Source organism: Schistocerca americana, chromosome 2 (genome assembly GCF_021461395.2).
Source record: "Schistocerca americana isolate TAMUIC-IGC-003095 chromosome 2, iqSchAmer2.1, whole genome shotgun sequence".
Classification (NCBI taxonomy): Eukaryota; Metazoa; Arthropoda; class Insecta; order Orthoptera; family Acrididae; genus Schistocerca; species Schistocerca americana.
In genome coordinates, this window is record NC_060120.1 from 273200016 (window position 1) to 273223127 (window position 23112).

General features: G+C 37.8%; 1 protein-coding gene across 3 annotated transcripts in view; it reads left to right on the forward strand.

Moving 5' to 3' along the window:
* LOC124594766 (oligoribonuclease, mitochondrial) overlaps positions 1-23112 on the forward strand; it is a 68551-nt gene that overhangs the window by 13251 nt on the left and 32188 nt on the right. For 2 of the 3 annotated variants that reach the window (XM_047133155.1, XM_047133152.1), the window contains exon 2: positions 10019-10122. In XM_047133155.1, coding sequence (XP_046989111.1) covers positions 10069-10122 — 54 coding nt within the window. In that variant the 5' untranslated portion in view covers positions 10019-10068. Of the gene's footprint in view, positions 1-817; positions 921-10018; positions 10123-23112 lie in introns of all 3 variants that reach the window. The other variant, XM_047133154.1, reaches the window with a different exon arrangement.

Sequence of the window (23112 nt, forward strand, 5' to 3'; positions counted from 1 at the left end):
GCTTTGTGTGTTAAGATTTTTAATTGTGTAGTTCCAAACAAACAAAGAGTCATGTGTGTTCTTAGGTTTTGTCAGTGAATGTTGTGCTTTAAACCCTCTTGATCAAACCCTTTGACAGAGGATGTTAGCAGGAATAACCGCAATGGTGATACATTATTCTGTCCAAAATTTATTCTACTATTACCAATCCATGTGGCTGCATGACCAAGAGACTTCGAAGGAAATGAAAATGACTTAAAGGATAAGAAATATGGGCGCGCACTGGATGCAGCTCCAAGTATGAAATTCTTAGTCATCCAGATGGATAAATAAATCCAGATGGATAAATAAAGTTAGGCAGTACTAGCGTGTGGATGTGTTAACTGAACAGCTCAGTTCTGCCTGCTTGACATTTTGAAATCTCTCTCACTTTGTTAATCTGCCGATATGTGTGTCACTTCTCTTGGTACTGTCCTGTGGCATAATCTTCTGGGGCAGTGCAGCTAATATCAAAAAAGTATTTATTCTACAGCTGCGTGCAGCACCATGTTATGACATGTTGATAGCCAGATATCTTGGAGAAGCCTCTTTAGGCACTGTAGCGGTTCACCTACTTTGTTTTTTCGTTTGGTGTCCTTGGTGTCGACGTACTGGGTTGCAACGCTGGCTGAAAAATGGGTTGTGGATTCTGACACTGACTGCTGTAAATAATGTAGCCAACAGATGCACAGTTGCGTTTCACAGTCTTTTACTTTCACTTTTCACACGCCCCCAATAATACACAGTTACATATGGCCAGTGCACTATTGTTCTAACTTCCCGTAAACCTCATTAATAGTTTGCAGGCGAACATCCACATACTGCTACAATAGTTTCCTGTTGAACATCTACGAGCAGCAAAAGCTCAACCACGATGTTTACAGTTCCTGAAGAATACAAAGGTATGTGTGGAGCAGACACTGTCAATGTTTTAACACATGTCCTAATTGTGTAACACTTATTACACTGTTAAGTTGATGCATTGTTGTCGTTCTAACCAACACAGTTTCTTCGTCTGAAACTCGGCCATGGACTGACTGTTTTGTGACCAAAAAACCGGCCCTTATATATCCCCACAATAATAGGTACTGCACTTACACATTGTACAAAGTTAAATTTACACAAATTACAGTTGAAACTTAACTCATTAAATTAACTGCATACAGCGAAAAATTGTGTTTTTTAACAATTTCTTCTATTACAAGGGTTAAGTTGAATTATTTGTTTAAATGATGAAATTAACATATATAGTTAAGTAAACAATACTTTTGACAAAACAGTTAATTACTTTGGAATTAAGTGCTGGCTTTGCTAACATGTTTTCGAATAGAGCCAAATAAATCCTTTAAGAATACTCTTAGCTGTTCCTCCAAATGTTAATAATTAGCACAGAATTTATATTTGTTTATATGTCAATAACAGAATTTAAGTTATGAAACAATTACTGATGATGTCACCCTATAACAAAAGATACTAACCAGACATAGTCAAAATAAATTAGAAAATCAATTACATACATAAAACTAAGCACAAAATTAGATCTGTTGTTATATTCTTTAAAACTAAGGGCCAATCTTTCATTTTTATGAAAATGCAGATTATACTCACGTATGTTAATGGTAAATTGTAAAAAGTGAAAAAAACGAATTTAAGGAGGCAGATGGCAAAACAAGAGGGGAAGTAAAATTATCCCAACTCGCTTCGTCACATCACCCCCTCGTTAGATTGACGAGATAGATACTGCAAATAGCTAAATGGGCAGTTCAGTGAACACAAGTGACACCAGAAATTGGGTTTAACATCTACAGAAAAAGAAATACTACATCCGTGTTTTCAAATTTTAACTTATATGAAGTTACCATATAAAAATCTCCATACAAAATATTGAAGTAGTGTATCATACATTTGTACAAACCATCTACAAGATACACTTTTAATAAAATTTTAGGCATCTTCATCATACGTGATGTCCTTTTTGGGTAAGTGATGATTATATACATATAAGATACATATAATTTGATACAAGTCCTGTCTTGCTTAGCAAAAAAATTAATCCTCATGGGCAGCAAAGAGTTAAATTACACTGCGCATTGCAGTTCATGTGTGGACAAAAAAAATTCACTTGCTCAATGTTTAGTAATTTTCACAAGCACTTCCACTTTTTCAATCGGCTTTAACGCACTTTCTCATGAAGCTCTCCATGCCTTCAACAGGTCCAAGTGGAAGTTAGTTAGGAAATGCACTGCAATTAATTCCCTTGGAGGTGGTTCTCCTCCGCCACAGTACATGAAAAAATTAGACGAAATACCCTATTTTAGTACACTTACTTTTTCTTCTAACTTAGCCTAAGAAAAAAACATTTAAAATTAATGACAAATGATATAGTCATTACATCATAAATAAATACATGGTTCTTATAACATTACAATAATTACACTAAATTGACTGTAGTATGAAAGGTGTGGGCTAATAAAAATTTAAAATCAAGTACACATTACACTACAAAACATGACTCAAAGTCATAACTGTCTGAAACTGGTTAAACTTGAAAGATTTTTGTTTCTTTCCCATTTGCAAAATCGTAAAAACTCAAGATGTGCAGTAGCATAGATTTACTAATCATTACATTATGAATAAAGGATAGTCACCATCACATAACTTAATTACAACTCAACTCAAAATTAAGGGGATGGAAGTTGTACCAAATCGTAGCCCCACTTGTCTACCCAACTCTGAGCACTACTCTCGTTCAAGCAGAAAATTAAATTCTCATAAAATGTTACCAAATAGTTGACCTGTCTGAATGTCCACATGAGTCTAGCATCACAGTTATCAGTTAATCAGGAGAATTACTTTTCTTCATCCCAGTATTACCACTTTAAGCTCATAATTCCTCAGAACACAAATAGAAGTTTTTAGACAATCTGTAGACCCAATGATGTAGTGTTACATGTGCTGTACCTCACAAAAATATTGCTCTTTCTGTTAATCTCTCATTCCAGCTTAAGTGTCATGAATTGCACAATATACACAGTAGCCAATGTTGCCTAGTTCAAAATTAGATCATCAATACAGTTACACCACACATTTGTTTGTATACAGTTATCTTTTTCATTACTCAATCATGTCTGTCAGTTCCATTATTTTACTTAACTAAGTGAGAAAGGTAACTGGTGGAGTGAATTCTCAGAAAATATCCTTACTGCAAAGACAGACTCCCTAACACTTAACACCCTAACATTATTCATTATTTTCTTATTTCATTATTGTTTCTTTATCTAATAAATAAACACCTGCTCTGCTTATTTAATGCACAATTGATGCTACTCAGAAACACTCCACAGTAACAGATCCTTATGCAAAGGCAAACTTAACTTTAATTATTGCTCAGACAAAAATATCACTCAGCAAAACTATTATTTCACTGTATTCTAGCAAATTTCTTGAAATTCTGGGCTGAATCGTGATATACATACAAACCTTGCTTATTCGTTCCACACACATTACTTCAGGCAACTATGTTTGAAGTTGTAATTCCTTAATTTTAGAAGAGACTGTACCATGACACATTTCTATGGGTAGTTAGTTATCTTCATATACTGAGTGCACCGAACACAAACACTTCTATTACACCGCAATTAATATTAATATCTCGTATTCAAGATGATTCTTTACTGCACCTATGAGCTTATTACTTCAGATGTTAATTATCCTCCACATATGCTGACACCTTTTCTTGCATTACTTATAACTGACACAACATACTTTTTCTAGCATATTCCTAAACTTAAGTATCCTACTACACAAATTACATGAAAGTCGAAGACAGAATGTTTGTGATTCACTTATAGACTACAGATAGGATAATAGAAGAGTTTGACTGCCTCAGGAAACATGGAAAATGAGACAGACAGCTGGGGTAAGCATTATCCCCACATAATGAATCCAACTCAGGATGCTGAACCCCCTACATTCTATTTGCACAAAAAAATAGTCTCAAATGTTACATCAATGCTGGTATTTTGAATTGCCATGAAATTGCCCTTCAACAGCTGTCTCGCCAATTCCACAGTTAATAGTACCTCTTGTTTCACACTCTTTGATAGCTTACCAGTAACACTATTAATTTTTGTTCCAGAAACATGTATTACTACTATACCCTCTGTGTTCTTAATTGACTCAAAAAATGCTTGTGACATGCCATTCAAATCACTACCACTGTATAGTAAACACTTCACATGTATACCTTGTACCCTTGCTGTTATTACAGGATGCCGCACTGACATTTTACTTGCCATGTGTTCTTCTTCATACAACAAATCCTCATTAATCCTTTCCCTGGAAAAACTATCATCCTGCTTGCCAAACTGATTATCAGAGACAGTCAATTGACAGACTAATTGTCCCCTGTGAATACATTTTTCCAAGTATTATGTATGTAAAAAAAATATTGACTGCTATATGAAAAATTCTTTAGTACACAGCTATGAAACTAGAAACCAATACCATCTGCATCTAGAGAGGAAAAATAAAGTTAAAACTCAGCAGAGCTTGTTGTACAATGCCGTTAAATTATATAATAAATTACCCCAAAATATAAAAGATATCGACACAATTGGACAGTTCAAAACAAAACTAATTTTTTTTTATTAAATAAAAGTTATTACACAGTAACAGACTATCTGAATTAAAATATGTAGTGTAATTAAGGTAACCTGCATCATTGTAATTCATGAGGAAATAATTATAATATGAAATCCAGAATTGTACAGTACTACAAGAAAATTACATAAGGATATAAAACTAATGTAAGATACCTCAAAAATGTGTATAAATATTAATTTTACGTGTATAAATTGTAAGTATATATTGTAAGTATATTGTATTGTATATGATTTTGCTGACGAAATCCACACAATGTAAATTGGTACATGGATTAATAAAGAAATCAATCAATCAATCACTTCCTCATTACCCCCTTTCAAACTCTAACTCTTCATTAGGCATAACATTACCCTCGTTTATCCTCTCTTTAGTTACCACATGGGCATCATTATTATAAATTCAAATACCTCATCCTCATCACTGCTGGATTCGTCACTGCTATCATCATTACAACTACTGTCAGAATCAGACCCACTGTCACTTCCACAGTCCTCAAATATTTGGCTAATTAGTTGATCTTTGTTTCCAGTATTAGACCACAAAACAAAACACCTGACTTCCTTATGTTCTCTTAAAAATTTAACATCCATTTTGACACTTTGGACATCCTGTGCAACATAAAAGCACGCTGTTTCATCACTTAATTTTATTATAATAAGTTCCTCCTCACCTTTTTTCAGGCAAATCATTAAATTCCCTAATGAAATCCAGTGGATGCACTTCCCCATACGGTTCAAAATTATTAAATTTTTTACAACTAACAAATGAAGGACTGTTTGGGACACTGCATACTCTATGCTTTTGATTTTATACCTCTTCCATCTTTTTCTCCATTTCAGCCAATTTGGAATTTACATTTTTATTTACTTTCAACATTTTTTCCTCTACCACTACTGCACACTTGGTTTCTACTTCTGTTTCTAAATAATTTGGTTCACAAGTTTAACCCTGTTTTCAGCACAAAATTTCCTGGCTGCTTTTACTTCATCTTTACACCGTTTTTCAGGCTCCTCCACCCTCCTACTATAGTCATCACAAAGTATCTTTCTCTCTTCTACACATTTACTACTCATTAATGTTAATTTCTCATTAGTATTCTGCTCTACTTTCTTTATACAGGGTGTTACAAAAAGGTATGGCCAAACTTTCAGAAAACATTCCTCACACACAAATAAAGAAAAGATGTTATGTGGACATGTGTCCGGAAACACTTAATTTCCATGTTAGAGCTCATTTTAGTTTCGTCAGTATGTACTGTACTTCCTCGATACACCACCAGTTGGCCCAATTGAAGGAAGGTAATGTTGACTTCGGTGCTTGTGTTGACATGCGACTCATTGCTCTACAGTACTAGCATCAAGCACATCAGTATGTAGCATCAACAGGTTAGTGTTCATCACGAACGTGGTTTTGCAGTCAGTGCAATGTTTACAAATGCGGAGTTGGCAGATGCCCATTTGATGTAGGGATTAGCATGGGGCAATAGCCGTGGCGCGGTACGTTTGTATTGAGACAGATTTCCAGAACAAAGATGTCCCGACAGGAAGACGTTCGAAGCAATTGATCAGCTTCTTAGGGAGCACAGAACATTCCAGCCTATGACTCGCAACTGGGGAAGACCTAGAACGACAAGGACACCTGCAATGGACGAGGCAATTCTTCGTGCAGTTGACGATAATTCTAATGTCAGTGTCAGAGAAGTTGCTGCTGTACAAGGTAATGTTGGAGAGTGCTACGGGAGAACCGGTTCGTTTCCGTACCATGTACAGCGTGTGCAGGCACTATCAGCAGCTGATTGGCCTCCACGGGTACACTTCTGCGAATGGTTCATCCAACAATATGTTAATCCTCATTTCAGTGCAAATGTTCTCTTTACGGATGAGGCTTCATTCCAACGTGATCAAATTTTAAATTTTCACAATCACCATGTGTGGGCAATTGTGCAATCACGTCATCAACACAGGTTTTCTGTGAACGTTTGTGCAGGCATTGTTGGTGATGTCTTGATTGGGCCCCATGTTCTTCCACTTACGCTCAATGGAGCACGTTATCATGATTTCATAAGGGATACTCTACCTGTGCTGCTAGAACATGTGCCTTTACAAGTACGACACAACATGTGGTTCATGCACGATGGAGCTCCTGCACATTTCAGTCAAAGTGTTCGTACGCTTCTCAACAACAGATTCAGTGACCGATGGATTGGTAGAGGTGGACCAATTCCATGGCCTCCACGCTCTCCTGACCTCAACCCTCTTGACTTTCATTTATGGGGGCATTTGAAAGCTCTTGTCTACGCAACCTTGGTACCAAATGTAGAGACTCTTCGTGCTCGTATTGTGGACGGCTGTGATACAATACGCCATTCTCCAGGGCTGCATCAGTGCATCAGGGATTCCATGCGACGGAGGGTGGATGCATGTATCCTCGCTAACGGAGGACATTTTGAACATTTCCTGTAACAAAGTGTTTAAAGTCACGCTGGTACGTTCTGTTGCTGTGTGTTTCCATTCCATGATTCATGTGATTTGAAGAGAAGTAATAAAATGAGCTCTAACATGGAAAGTAAGTGTTTCCAGACACATGTCCACATAACAATTTTCTTTCTTTGTGTGTGAGGAATGTTTCCTGAAAGTTTGGCCGTACCTTTTTGTAACACCCTGTATTTTCACCACAATCTTTCATTACTTCCTCAAACTTCTTATTTAATTCTGAAAGATTAGAGCTGACTACTGTAATCTCCTTTTTAATTTCTTTCTTCAGTTCATCCTTGAAGCTAACCATGTCAGTTTTAACGCTATCAGTTTTCTTTTCCACCCCATTAATGTCTTTTATAATACTACTAATGTCATCTTCCATACCACTAATGTCTTCTTTCATACTCATATTATTCAAACAACTGAAACTACTCATAATTTGCCTTCACATCGCTTCCAAATTTCCATCTGCCATAAACTGTTGCCTTGCTGACTTTTGCTACTAGATTCCTCCTCCTTAATCTTAATGATCTCACCCACTTCAGTACTGTTTTCATCCATTTCGCTCACACCACCACACAATGTAGATGACACTTCTATCATTTCATCTACAATAGGACTTTCACCCCCATGATTCAAAGTTACATTCATATCTGATTTATAATTACTAGCATCTACAGAAACAGTCCCACTTAGGTCTTTCTGTTCACTTAAAAACTTAAGCACTACAGCTTTGTTCTCAGACACACTGTCTTGTTCGTTAAGGTCACTCATTATGTATCACTAAATACAAAACAGATTTTGCTATGAAATACATTATTTTTCAATCACTCGTATCCTGCTGCTGTTGCTGCTGCTGCAGCAGCAGTTGTCATCCAATTCATCATCTGCACGGCTGCAACAAGCTGTAAGGCTCTTTTTTTAATTGTGATTTCATTCCCCTGCCCTGTATGGGCAGGGGAGGGCTGTCAGCGACACAATCCGCCGCTCTTCAGCCGAGTGACATGACAACTAAAATAAGAATGAAATGTTACATACAGAAGGCAATAAAAAAGGGGAACATAAAACAGAGTAATGGGAGAAAATGGAGGTAAAAATAGACTGACATAGAGACGTTCGTGGGGGACAGTTAAAAAAGTCACCAGAAAGTGTAAGGCTCTCGGCGAGGCGTCTTGTTTATTTCCAGTTGGTTGTTGGTTGTTTTTTGGGGAAGGAGACCAGACAGCGTGGTCATCGGTTTAGGGAAGGAAGTCGGCCGTGCCCTTTCAGAGGAACCATCCCTGTATTTGCCTGGAGTGATTTAGGGAAATCACGGAAAACCTAAATCAGGATGGCCGGACGCGGGATTGAACCGTCGTCCTCCCGAATGCGATTTATCTCCGGTCAGCTGTGTCCATCTGCATGCTGATTGGCTGCTCCTGTACTCAGCGGCTGCTTCCATAGAACCTGCTCGCTGATTGGCTGCTGTTATACTGCACTGTAAACCGCTGTTGAGTTTACTGTTCAAAGTTTGCGAGTCCTTGTTGTTTGTGGCTACGTACAATACTTCTCACTCAAGGCACCTTACATAGCAGTTTGCTTGCTTTATTTCTTCTTTTGGTGTCCTCAGTGTCAAAGTACTCCATTGCTACACTGTCTGAAAAATGGGTTGCGGATTCTGACACTGACTACTGTACATAATGTAGCCGACAGATGCACAGTTGCGTTTCACAGTCTTTTACTTTCACTTTTCATAACCCCCCAATAATACACAGTTACATACGGCCAGTGCACTATTGATCTAACTTCCCGTAAACCTCATTAATAGTTTGCAGGCTAACATCCACATACTGCTACAGTAGTTTCCTGTTGAACATCTATGAGCAGTTCTTGAAGAATAGAAAGGTACGTGTGGAGCAGACACTGTCACTGTTTTAACATATGGCCTAATTGTGTAACACTTATTACACTGTTAAGTTGATGCATTGTTGTCATTCTAACCAACACAGGTTCCTCGACTGAAACTTGGCCGTGGACTGACTGTTTCATGATCCACAACTGGGCTCTTATATATTTTCACAATAATAGGTACTGAAACTACACATTGTTCGTAGTTAAATTTACAGAAATTACAATTAAATCTTAACTCATTAAATTAACTACATACATCAAAAAATTGTGTCTTTTTAACAGTTTCTTCTACTGCAAGGGTTAACCCGAATTATTTGTTTAAACAAGGAAACTAACATATGTAATTATGTAAACAATATGTTTGACAAAACTGTCAATTACTGTGGAATTAAGTGCTGGCTTTGCTAACATGTTTTCGAATAGAGCCAAATAAATCCTTTAAGAATATTATTAGTTGTTCCTTCAAATGTTTATAGTTAGTACAGAATTTATATTTGTTTATATGTCAATAATAGAATTTAACTTACAAAACAATTACTGATGTCACTCTATAACAAAAGATACTAACTAGGCACAGTCAAAATAAAATAGAAAATCAATTACATACGTAAAACTAAGCACAAAATTAGGTTTGTTATTATATTCTTTAAACTAAGGGCCAATCTTTGTCTTTTATGAAAATGCAGATTATACTCACGTATCTTAATGGTAAATCGTAAAAAGTGAAAAAACGAATTTAAGGAGGCAGATGGCAAAACAAGAGGGAAAGTAAAATCATCCCAGCTTGCTTTGTCACAGCGTCTTGGTATTTCTTCCAGTTACGTGCCAGTACATATACTCCCAAATGATATTTGTTGTTCTGAATAACTGTCAAATTGAGTAAATGAACACTGCTTATAGTTTGTTGTTAGTAAGCTTTACGGCTCCTTCTAGCTGTTAATAAATTTTGAATCATGATTTATTTTCAGGTCATCTGCCGTCTGCAACTGCTGCTTTTTATCAGACATCACCCCAGAGAATGTGTGAACGACTTAAAATGCAAGGAGACTATCTTGTGTGGATGGATATGGAGGTGAGAACATAAGTTACTAACAGAATTTTCTTTTCAATGCTGTAGAATAAAATGTTCCTGGTCTATATGAGGAACTCTTTCCGTAAATGTGTAGATGAGACATTACTTTTTTGTTAGCTTGAAAACTACGCACAAAAATATTAATAGTGGTTTTCTATTTTGTACCTTAATCTTCTTTTATTTAGTTATTTATTTTTATGGTGATATACATGTCACAAGTACAAATTTCTCATATATGTAAATGGACTTGCGTGTAACATAATCGTGCAGAATTAATTAGTGTTGCAGATTTTTTTTTTTTTTTTTTTTTTTTTTTTTTTTTTTTTTTTTTTGTTTGGATAATAACCTACAGCAACAGAAGAAGTTGTAAGAATATGTTCAGAGAATTATCAGATGGTTTTCTGCAAATGTATATTTCATTCTACACATCAACAGGTATAACATCAGTAACAAATTTAAAACTGGGTAAGGGATAATAAGGACACCAGAACCTTCCAGGTTTCCTAGGTATGCATATTCATGAGGATTTAAATTGAAATAACAAACATTTTATAGGTTCTTAACAACAAAATTTAGGCTTGTTGCATTTTCTCGTTGAAAGTTTTGGAGGAAAACAACAAATCATTAAGATAACATATTTTGCTTATTTCCCCTCAGTACTGTCATATATATTTTGGCATAATTCATCTTTAAGAAAGTAAGTTTCATTGCATGGTAAGCATTCCATAAAAATAATATGTGATGTCCACCCACAATTGTATTGTAGACAACTGTTTACCTCATAGAGGAGGCATTAATGCACACATAGTAGAAACAAAAAAGAATACTAAAAATATTTATGCCTTCAGATAAAAACCTTCATCAAAAGTAAAACTCTCACACAACAACAACAACAACAAAAACAACAACAACAGCAACAACTACTCTCACATGAATGGCTATTGTCTCCAGGTACTAAGGCCTGAGCGCCCAGAGGCTCAAAGGATGGACTTTGTAGGAAAACTTAAATATTCCTAGTAATTTTTTGTTGTTGTGCTTGTCTGCATTTCAATATCCTCTTCGTGGTGAGTAGCAGTCTATCCTTTCTGTACTGTTACTCCATACTGGACCTTCCATTCTTTGTTTGAGTTAGATGTATTAACTACAGCATCACAGTACATATTTTCTTTAAAGACATTTATTATACAAGGCATCTTCACAAAGCAAGTGTACCAGATTTTTATGGAGACTGACATCAAAATCATTCATTAGAACTAGATATGACAATCTTCTCATAAGATTCGTACAACATCAAAAGTCATATATGAACCAAGTCTGTACCTGTGCTGTCGAGTCCTTTGGGATCACCAGATGAATAAGTTTATTGTCCTCGGATATGAAGGTCAAAATTATTTTTTCTTTCTGACTACCCACCTTTTCATAGTTTTAAAAGAATGTGTTGGATTGAGAATTCGAGAATCTCTTTTTGAAGCCCCAGATGCTCTCATAAGAGCATCAAAATCTGGTAATCAAATGGCTGACTAGATCGAAAAGTATTTGAAAGATGTTTTCTTTCCCAGTGAGTGAGAAACATCTGTAGATTTGGTAGATTCTTAGGGCTGTCAGTGTGAAAGAACCGTATAGAGCACCACGCCTGAGGACATGGAACTTGTTCACCTGGTGATCCCCAAGGGCTCAACAGCAAATGAGATATATATCGCTTTCGATGTTGGAAAAACTTTGACAAGATTTTCAGATCTTGCTCTGATGAACAATTCTGATGTCAATCTCCACTTGAGAAACAATATAAATACGCTGCAGTCACTAGTATGTAGTCAATTCTTTTTGTCCAGGCTTGCCAATGTACTGAAATGTGGCTGATAAAAATCAGGATATTTAGAGGATCACCTGCGACAGTTTGAAATCCTGACAATTTTTTTTTTTTTTTTATATTGTGTTTTCCATCGTGTATATTATGTGAAGAAATTGCTTTCATTTTATGTGCATCGTGTAAGGAAACATTATTTTTTAAGCATTTATTTACAGATTAAATAATGATAATGATTTTGTATCATCATAATGAGTTACTAATTATTTTCAATTAATGTAATAGACATGTGTGAAATGGTGAAAAAGGAAAAAGAAAGTAAAATTTAAAATAACAATTTAACTTGTAGAATAAATATACTAATAACAGATATTTATATTTTAATTAGGTATGTTGAAAATACTCTGTCAGCACATTGTGTATAGCTTATTTTGCAAAAATGGCATTTCAGAGACGAGCTTTATTACACATGGATGTATGTTGCTTGAAAGCTTCTTTAATTTATGATGTAACAAAAGTTTTTCTTTTTCAAAATTCATTAATGGTTGTGTGGTATTTTGAAAAATTTCAAATTATTACAAAATTCGATCATACAGTTATCAAGACCATTAATGACACATCAACTTTCATATAGAAACATTTTTCATATATAACCATTTCTAAAATGTTCCCTTCAAACCCAATATGACAAATTACCTTATAGGGTGTATTTTACCCTTTAAGGTGAAATTGGGCACAAACAAGAAAATACATATTGCATTATCTCCCCCCCCCCCCCCCCTCCCCCCCCCCCCCCCACCCCCCCACACACACACACAGTTTCATCAAGATCGTTTACTGGTGCTAGGGAATGTTCCCTTGTCAGTTACCACCCCTCAAAAAGCCACTGCCTGTTATGGTCATAGTACACTTACTTTCTGAACATGGCTCGTAAATAATACATGTGAAATCAGAAGGGCTGATTTTCATAATTGCCAGAAAAATTACACTGTTATTCTTACTTCATTACTCATTAAAACTGAGTGCAGTTCAGAAAGGGGTGCATAATGATAATCCTGCTGTCAAAATCTTTGATTACTACCCATAGATAGGAAATGCCTGACATGTGGCTTGCTTTCAAATTTAACTGTAAACTGTAATGTTCCTTCTGGACATCCCACTTCACCCACAGAAGAATTTTTACTTTTAGTTGATGACAGATGCCTCAGCACATACTACAGCTCAGTGCATAGACTCCACGTGTTACCACTGTAGATAAATACTAACAGTGTTCTTCTGAGTGTTCTTCTGTTGCCTCCATTTTATGCACAATATTTCGATGACTGATTCAGCTGTCCTCTTCAGGTGCTGCAAGTTTTCCTGTTACGTGTACTTGCTGCCTGGTCTCCAACCAGATAGAGAGGACACATAACAGCAGTACTTGCAGCACCTGAAGAAAGTAGCTGGGTCTTGAAATATTATGCATGAAATGGAAACAGCAACTCTGCAGGACACAAGAGAGTACAGTGGAGATCAGTTTCACCGAGAAACCATGAGAGATCGTGAGATACAAGGCCTGTGTAAAAAGTATCCGACCTATGGCCAGAAAAAATATTTCAAATACCTAACGGGGTTGGGACCCTAATCACCTTCAAAGTAGGCCCTTTGTGCTTGCATACACTTAGCCCATCGATCCTTCCACTGCTGGAAACACCTCTGGAAGTCTTCTTTTGGAATGGTGTTCAGCTCCATCATTGTGTTCCGCATTATCTCTTCTCTATTCTCAAAACGGGAGCCCTTCAGTGGTGTATTCAATTTTGGAAACAACCAGAAGTCACAAGGAGCCATGCCTGGAAAATAGGGAGGTTGGCAAATGGCTGTAATTCCATGTTTGGCCAATAAATTTTGGATCAAGTGGGATGAATGTGCGGGGATGTTGTTATGACGCATTGCCAGTTTTTCGCTGTCCACAAGTCTGGTCTTTTGCGCCGAACTGCGTCACAGAGTCATCGGAGATCATCTTGATAGTACTCCTTTGTCACTGTCATCAAGGAAGACAGTCAGCATCACCTTGATTTTGCTTCGTACTTGCCGCACTTTCTTCGGCCTTGGAGACTCGAAATGCTTCCATTGCAACAACTGTCTTTTTGTTTCTGGCTCGTATCCGTACACCCATGACTATCTCCAGTTATCACAGTGTTCAGAAACCCAGGATCAGTGTTGGTGGTGTTAAGAAGGTCCTGTGCAACGTCAAAACGAAGGTCTTTTTGTTCCAGCGACAACAACTTGGGTACGAATTTCATAGCTACTCGGTGTATCTTCAAATCATCATGCAAAATTTTATGTGCAGAATCTTTACTCACTCCAACCTCTTAGGAAATCTCCCGCATGGTCAAACGACTATCTGCCATCACCAAATTTTGCACCCTCTCAACAACAGCTGCAGTTTGAGCAGTTTGGGGCCTGCCAAAAGGCTGGTCACTCTCCACTGATGTGCAACCATTTTTTAATCTGTTGAACCACTCCTTAATTTGTGTTACACCCATCGCATCTTCTCCAAATACCCGCTGAATCTTATGAATTGCTTCGCTTTAAGAATCACCAAGCTTTTGAGAAAATTTGATGCAGTATCTTTGCTCAACACGTTCAGTCATCTTGAGAGAATCAGTAATTTGATGAACACGTTGTGTAGCACCTCACTCGGTGACCAATAGGCAGAGACTGACGTGGAAGGCAGGAACAAAATTCACACGTGCGCATAAAGGTCTCTTCCTTTACTGTGTACAGTGGCGCTGCGCTATTGTCTCTATTTTGCGTGGGAAAATCACAGGTCGCATACTTTTCAGACAGACATCACACATACTGGTCTGAAGATGGTCTATCTATAACCAAAGCCGATTACCGGAAAAATAAACACCATTTTCAATGTAGACTGATTGTTTTTTGTTAAATTACAATACAAGATCACTGTTGTTCCAATTATGACTACAAAAATTATTAACGAGCTTATTAGCATTTTTGGAACACAGCAGCAATTCTATGTGAGAGGGATTCGACAAATCGTTGATAGATTTCCAGAAATAAAGCTCCAGTTGTCTACACGCTGGTCATGCAATTCCCATAAATTATGGGCTGGTGGTTTTTGGATGCGAAGCTGGCACTTAATAGCCCAGATGTGTCCCATCGGGTTCAGATCAGGTGAACTGAGAAGCGAAGACATCAATGTGAGTTGTCGATCATGCTTCTCCAACCAGTGTAGCATGATCCAGGCCTTGTGAAATGGACATTTGAATTGCATCACCACACACAGATCCATCGTGGGCTGTAATTATTGTATGGCAACAAAATTTGGTAGGTGTGCTAATGAGTTAATATAGAAGCAATTTATGCTGGAAAAAAATTAGTTCCAATTTTGGCCACCTGGTGAAAATCTAGCACTGTACAGCACCTTGTCAATGTCTTTCATGCTCATATTGAACAAATTGTATAACCAGTGGTTCATAAAAAAAAATCAACGTTTTACTTTTTCACTTGTTTGACCTTTCCTGTCCATATATCACTCCTAATCCATTACATATGGAAACATTTCTATGCATATTTCTTGCATTCACAGTGCCAGATTTACACCTGGTGGCCAAAAGTGGAACCAATTTTTTACAGTGTAAATCAGTTCTGCATTAATGTGTTAGAATATCTACCAAGTTTTGTTGCCTTACGATAATTACAGTCTATACTGGACCTCTGTGACTAGCTACACTTTAACTATTACCACCTGGTATCTTCTGAGTAAGGCAGTTAGGACCGTGTTTTAATAACAAAATTCAGAAAACTCTGAGAAAACAGAAATTTTTGCATTCTTTGTTTGAAAAAGAACATGTAAATGTCCACAAGCTAAAGTTAGGAGAATTCATATGGCTCCATGAAGCACACAGTTACATCCACAATTATACCCAAGTGAAACTTCTTGCTGAGAAGACAAGAATATTATAATAAAATAATCAAATGGATTGACCGTATTTACTTGAATCTAAGCTGCACCTGAAAAATGAGACTGCAAATCAAGGAAAACAAATTTTCCTGAATCTAAGCCACACCTGAAATTGGAGACTCAAAATTCAAGGGGAGCGGAAAGTTTTAGACCGCGCCTCCAAATTGAAACAAAGTTAGTCCACTGTAACATGAGACACAATTTAGGTTGAATGGATGAAGATACATCTACAGTAGTTTGGCTCGAGTCGTAAGCTTAGCAGTTAAGCTTTACCAGGTAGCCATTGCTGTGCGTCATGCGCTCCGTCTGTATTTATACGGGTACCCTTTCTTTTTCACGTGCTTCGTCTGGTTTGAATCGATTGCTTATTTTGCTTTGATCTGATAAGTGGCGTTCTCTTTGTTATAGGTGTTTACGTCACTCTAAGCTGAAAATGCATTATTGTATTGTGCCATGCATTGTTTTTCGCATTCTGATAATGAGTGTTTACAACCTGTCATCGCTCACGGTATGGCTTGCTTTTCTGTGCACTACCGCCTCTTACAATAAAAAAAAAAGAGAGAGGAATTGTCTCATTAGCGAAACAATGGCAATAGACTGCTATTTGTTGCTACTTATACTGCTGCTTCCTTTGATAATGATCAACAAGAACCAAATAATAGACTGCGTATGATAGAAAATGTTTTGAATGAGAGTTTAGCGAAAATTTTTCTCCGTTTGAAAATCTTTGCAGATGCCTCTTTAGTACATTACATTCTGCACAGAAATCAGAGTCATCTTAGATTTAAAAATCTAGTCAGTTGCCGTGCTTCATTTCTGACTGTATCACTATTCAACATAATACCAATATAAACATACATGATATGTATATTCTTCCGCATTTGCTGTTGTCTAACTCTAGTTTCATAGTTTATTAGGCAGACAGGATTTAAAAGAGATAGCAGCAAACACGAAAGAATACATGGCATAATGTTTACATTCGTATTATTCTTATGGTGAAGAGAATATTGCATGTGATTCAAGATTCATAAAAGTTCCTATTAGCAACCATCTCTTGTTACAGGTAGGAAAAAATTCAGAATGTAAAGTTGGCCATATTGACATACATCCCAAACAGTCTTGCCGGTCGGATTTTCATAGTAGATTTTTAGTGATAACTTCAAATGCAGTGTGTGTTGTAGTCTTCAGTCCGTAGACTGGTCTGATGCAGCTCTCCACACTTTTCTATCATGTGCAATGCAGAGTAGCAACACTTATAAAATAAGAATGAAAACAACTTAGAAATTAAATGCTGAAATTTTAAAACAAAATTTTATTAGGTTTGTAATACATCTTATATGAAATGTCAAAACTATCAGTCATGATTCTGAATCACTGTCACTCGATTCTTTGTTGCTCATTTCTTCATACAGAGCATCGTCCTCCATACCATCTAGTGCATTGGATATCAAACATTTTTTAAATGCTTGTTGCACAGTCTGATTTGGAACACACTTGCATGCATCATAAATCCATTGGCACACTTGCGACAAACTTGCACGTTTTACGCATCCTGTTGGTGTCAGTTGTCTGTCGCTTTTCGAAAGCCAGTCTGTGTACATGTGCTTAAGCTTGCTCTTAAATGGTTTATTCAAACAGATGTCAAGAGGTTGCAGAATTGACGTCATCCCGCTTGGAATTACTGACAAGTCCGTTTTGCTTTCCTCTAAGTTTCGTATTACTGCAGGTGATGTATGGCCTGCATATGCATGTAATACCAACAGGCTGTGTAAACCAAGCATTGCGCCAGGACAACAATCCACACATGCCTAATCAATTCCAGCACCATGTCCTCCGAAAGCCACCCTGTTTTGTTTGCTCGTACAATTACAGTTTTTGGAAACACTTCCGATTTCGGTAAAGTCTTTCGCTTGAAAACTACGAATGGGGATAATTTATGTCCATCTGTTGTGGAAGCAAGCATGACGGACATCCGCTGTTTTTCACCCCCTGATGTAGGAACACTTATGTCTTTCTTTCCTTTGGCGTCAACCGTATAATTTGACGGCTTGTCAAAATATACAGGAGTTTGGTCAGCATTTCCTATCTGACCAAGAAGGTATTGCTTTTCTGTGCGCCGCCTAATTATGAAGTGCTGAAATTCCACAAGTTTTTCTTCATAATTTTTTGGCAGCTTCTGTGCAACTGAAGTTCGCCTCCGAAGTGAAAAACCCCAGCGCTTCATAAACAGATCAATCCAGCTGCGAATAGCCTTAAAATTTTCGATTTTTTGCTCTCTAGCAATTTCACATGCCTTAATTTTTAAAATTTCGGCATTCACAGGCAGGAATTTCTGACGCTGTTCCTTAACAAATTCATTTAAAGTCACTTCCAGTGCATGATATTGGCCACACTTTGGCCCACTAAATGCATTCCTGCTATTTGAACATTCAAATAATTTGTCTGTCTGCCGTCGCCATCGCCTGACGTTGCTCTCATCAATCCCGTATCGCAGACCTGCAGCACAATTAGAACTTTGTTGTGCAAAAGAAATAACTCCCCTCTTGAATTTGGCACTATAATGAAAGCGCTTCATTATGGTTCACTAACGCTAACAAGTGTTTCAAAAAATTCCATGAAGTAATAGGTGCCGCTACGTGAAATCTTAATAAGCCCCAGCGTATCAACTCGTGCAACAATCCTAAAGCCTTGTACATTGTTGGTACTTGTGTGTAAAGAAATTTATTTATGTTGCTACAAATATTTGAAAGGCTGCTACATTCGAAGATGAACAATATGGAATTTATATTTACTTCGTTGGATAATGTATGAAAATGAAAATGCAGTGGTCAAAACTCGGGGCGGAGAAAAAACCTCGTCTTCCAACTTCTTTTAAATTTATTTCCTGACGCAAAAGTTTTGACGCCAGTATTTATCTTTGTGCCGGCAAAGCATGCCTGTGTAGCACTACATATATTCGACAACATAAGTTAGTTTAGATGGTGCCTACCAACATTTTTCAGAACTTCCGCTTACTTTGCACTCGATTCTAAGCCGCAGGCTGTTTTTTAGATTACAAAAACCAGAAAAAAAGTGCGGCTTAGATTCGAGTAAATACGGTGAAGACTTCTGTTCAGTCACTTGCCAACCACACTGGTGTGGCAATAGAAGACAGTGAATTGTACAGACCTACTGTCTACATATACATCTATACTTTGCAAACCATTGTGAGGTGCGTGGCATAGGATGCATTCCATTGTATCAGTTATTAGGGTTTCTTCCTGTTCCATTCCATTATGAAGTGTGGGAAGAATGACTATTTGAATGTGTCTGTGTGTGCAGTAATTATTCTAATCTTACTCTCACAGTCCGTATGTGAACAATATGTAGGAGGTTGTAGTATATCCCTAGAATAATCATTTAAAACCGGCTCTTGAAACTTTGTTAATAGACTTTCTTGGGATAGTTTACATCGTATCTTCACGGGTCTACCAGTTCAGTTCCTTCAGTATCTCTGACACTCTCCCATGGATTAAACAAACCTGTTATCATTTGTGCTGCCCTTCTCTGCATACATTCAATATCACCTGTTAGTCCTATCTGGTACAGGCCCCACACATTTGAGCAATATTCTAGAACCAGTAGCAAGAGTGATCTGTAAGCAATCTCTTTTGTATGTTGATTGCAGTTCCCCAGTATTCTAAAAATAAACTGAAGTCCACCACCTGCTTTCCCCATGACTGAACCTATGTGATCATTCCATTTTATATCCATACAAAGTGTTACACCCAGATATTTCTATGAGTTGGCCAATTCCAACTTATTGACATTCTAGTCATAGAATACTGAGGTTTTTCATTTTGTGAAGTGCAAAATTTTACATTTATTAACACTTGAAGCAAGTTGCTTATCTCTGCCAGCAACCATTAAAAACTTGGTTTCAGATAAAGCACGGTTTAAACAGAGTTTGAAAGACTTTTTGATTGGCAACTCCTGCTCTGTAGATGAATGTCTTGACAGGGACTGTTGGCCAACTTAAGTAAAAATGTCTGTTAGATTTCAGTTTTGACAGCACTTGGTCACAACATTCAAGATTAGGTATTTTGTGTATGATAAATTTATTAAAAGTGCGTAACAATGTTTCATTCTGACAGACTGTTAATTCTGTAAATATTATCAGTTCCAGTTTACTGTAATATTTTGACAATCTCCTGACAAATGATCAGAGTAGTAAGTTTACATCCAAATGTTTTATATTTTGTTATGTTATACTTCCTGACATGTTCCAGACCCATGAGAATCATTTCATTTTTGGGTGTTTGAAATGAAAACTGAATCTGATCTGATCTAATCTGCACCGCTTTGAAATCTCATCAAGACTGCCTGTATTATGTAGCTTCTTTCAGATAGAACTTCATTACAGACAACTGCATCATCTCTAAAAAAACCTGCTTTTACTATTAACATTGTCTGCAAAGTCATTAATATTCAACATGAAAAGCAAAGGTGGATGATGGAGCCCCTTAGGGAAATAGCGGAAAGGTCGGGAAAGAAGGCCAGTGTTCACTCTGTCTGCTTGCCAGGGGGTCTTATCCGATATGTGGAGGAGGCCCTGCAGGCGGCGATAGAGAGCACTGGGTGCACCCGACTGCAAATTGTTGCTCATGTCGACACCAGTGACTCCTGCCGTCTGGGTTCAGAGGTTATCCTCAGTTCATACAGATGGTTGGCGGAGTTGGTGAAGGCGGAAAGCCTCGTTTGCGGGGTGGAATCTGAGCTAACTATTTGTAGTATCGTTCCCAGAACTGATCGCGGTCCTCTGGTTTGGAGCCGAGTGGAAGGCTTAAACCAGAGGCTCAGACGATTCTATGGAGATCTGGGGTGCAAATTTCTTGACCTCCGCTATCGGGTTGGGAAATGTTCGGTCCCCCTGAATAGGTCAGGCGTGCACTACACGCAGGAAGCAGCTACAAGGGTAGCGGAGTACGTGTGGAGTGCACATGTGGGGTTTTTAGGTTAGAGAATTCCCTCCCTAGGCCCGACAAGACACCTCCTGAGACGCGACAAGGTGGTAGTAGGCAAAATGCAACAGGGAATAACAATATTAATGAGGTAATAGTAAACTGCAGGAGCGTCTATAGAAAGGTCCCAGAACTACTCTCATTAATAAACAGCCACAATGCCCACATAGTACCAGGGACAGAAAGTTGGCTGCACCAAATGCAAACAGTAATGAAATTCTAAACTCAGATTGGAATGTATACTGCAGAGACAGACTGGACAGTGAAGGGGGAGGCTTGTTTATAGCGATAAAAAGTGGAATAGTATCGAAGGAAATTGACGGAGATCCGAAATGTGAAATAATTTGGGTGAAGGTCACGGTTAAAGCAGGCTCAAACACGGTAATTGGATGTATCTATAGGCCCCCTGGCTCAGCAGCTGTTGTTGCAGAACACTTGAAGGAGAATTTGGAAAATATTTCGAGTAGATTTCCCGACCATGTTATAGTTCTGGGTGGAGATTTTAATTTGCCAGATATAGACTGGGAGACTCAAATGTTTATAACGGGTGGCAGGGATAAAGAATCCAGTGAAATTTTTTTAAGTGCATTATCTGAAAACTACCTTGAGCAGTTAAACAGAGAACCGACTCGTGGCAATAACATATTAGACCTTCTGGTGACAAACAGACCCAAACTATTTGAAACAGTTAACGCAGAACAGGGAATCAGCGATCATAAAGCAGTTACTGCATCGATGATTTCAGCCGTAAATAGAAATATTAAAAAAGGTAGAAAGATTTTTCTGTTTGTCAAAAATGACAAAAAGCAGATTTCAGAGTACTTGACGGCTCAACACAAAAGTTTTGTCTCAAGTACAGATAGCGTCGAGGATCAGTAGACATAGTTCAAAACCATCGTACAATATGCATTAGACGAGTATGTTCCAAGCAAGATCGTAAGAGATGGAAAAGAGCCACCATGGTACAACAACCGAGTTAGAAAACTGCTGTGGAAGCAAAGGGAAGTTTACAGCAAACATAAGCATAGCCAAAGCCTTGCAGACAAACAAAAATTACGTGAAGCAAAATGTAGTGTGAGGAGGGCTATGCGAGAGGGGTTCAATGAATTCGAAAGTACAGTTCTATGTACTGACTTGGCAGAAAATCCTAAGAAATTTTGGTCTTATGTCAAAGCGGTAGGTGGATCAAAACAAAATATCCAGACACTCTGTGACCAAAATGGTACTGAAACAGAGGATGACAGACTAGAGGCCGAAATACTAAATGTCTTTGGAAAGCTGTTTCACAGAGGAAGACTGCACTGTAGCTCCTTCTCTAGATTGTCATACAGATGACAAAATGGTAGATATCAAAATAGATGACAGTGGGATAGAAAAACAATTAAAATCGCTCAAAAGAGGAAAGGCCACTGGACCTGATGGGATACCAGTTCGATTTTACACAGAGTATGTGAAGGAACTTGCCCCCCTTCTTGCAGCGGTGTACCGTAGGTCTCTAGAAGAGCGTTGCGTTCCAAAGGATTGGAAAAGGGCACAGGTCATCCCAGTTTTCAAGAAGGGACGTCGGACAGATGTGCAGAACTATAGACCTATATCTCTAATGTCAATCAGTTGTAGAATTTTGGAACACGTATTTTGTTCGAGTGTAATGACTTTCCTGGAGACTAGAAATGTACTCTGTAGGAATCAGCATGGGTTTTGAAAAAGATGATCGTGTGAAACCCAGCTCGCGCTATTCGTCCACGAGGCTCAGAGGGCCATAGACATGGGTTCCCAGGTAGATGCCGTGTTTGTTGACTTCCGCAGGGCGTTTGATACAGTTCCCCACAGTTGTTTAATGAACAAAGTAAGAGCATATGGACTATCAGACCAATAGTGTGATTGGATTGAAGAGTTCCTAGATAACAGAACACAGCATGTCATTCTCAATGGAGAGAAGTCTTTCGAAGTGAGAGTGATTTCGGGTGTGCCGCAGGGGAGTGTCGTAGGACCGTTGCTGTTCACAATATACATAAAGGACATTGTGGATAACATTGGAAGTTCACTGAGGCTTTTTGCGGATGATGCTGTGGTATATCGAGAGGTTGTAACAATGGAGAATTGTACTGAAATGCGGGAGGATCTGCAATGAATTGACGCATGGCGCAGGGAATGGCAATTGAATCTCAATGTAGACAAGTGTAATGTGCTGTGAATACATAGAAAGAAAGATCCTT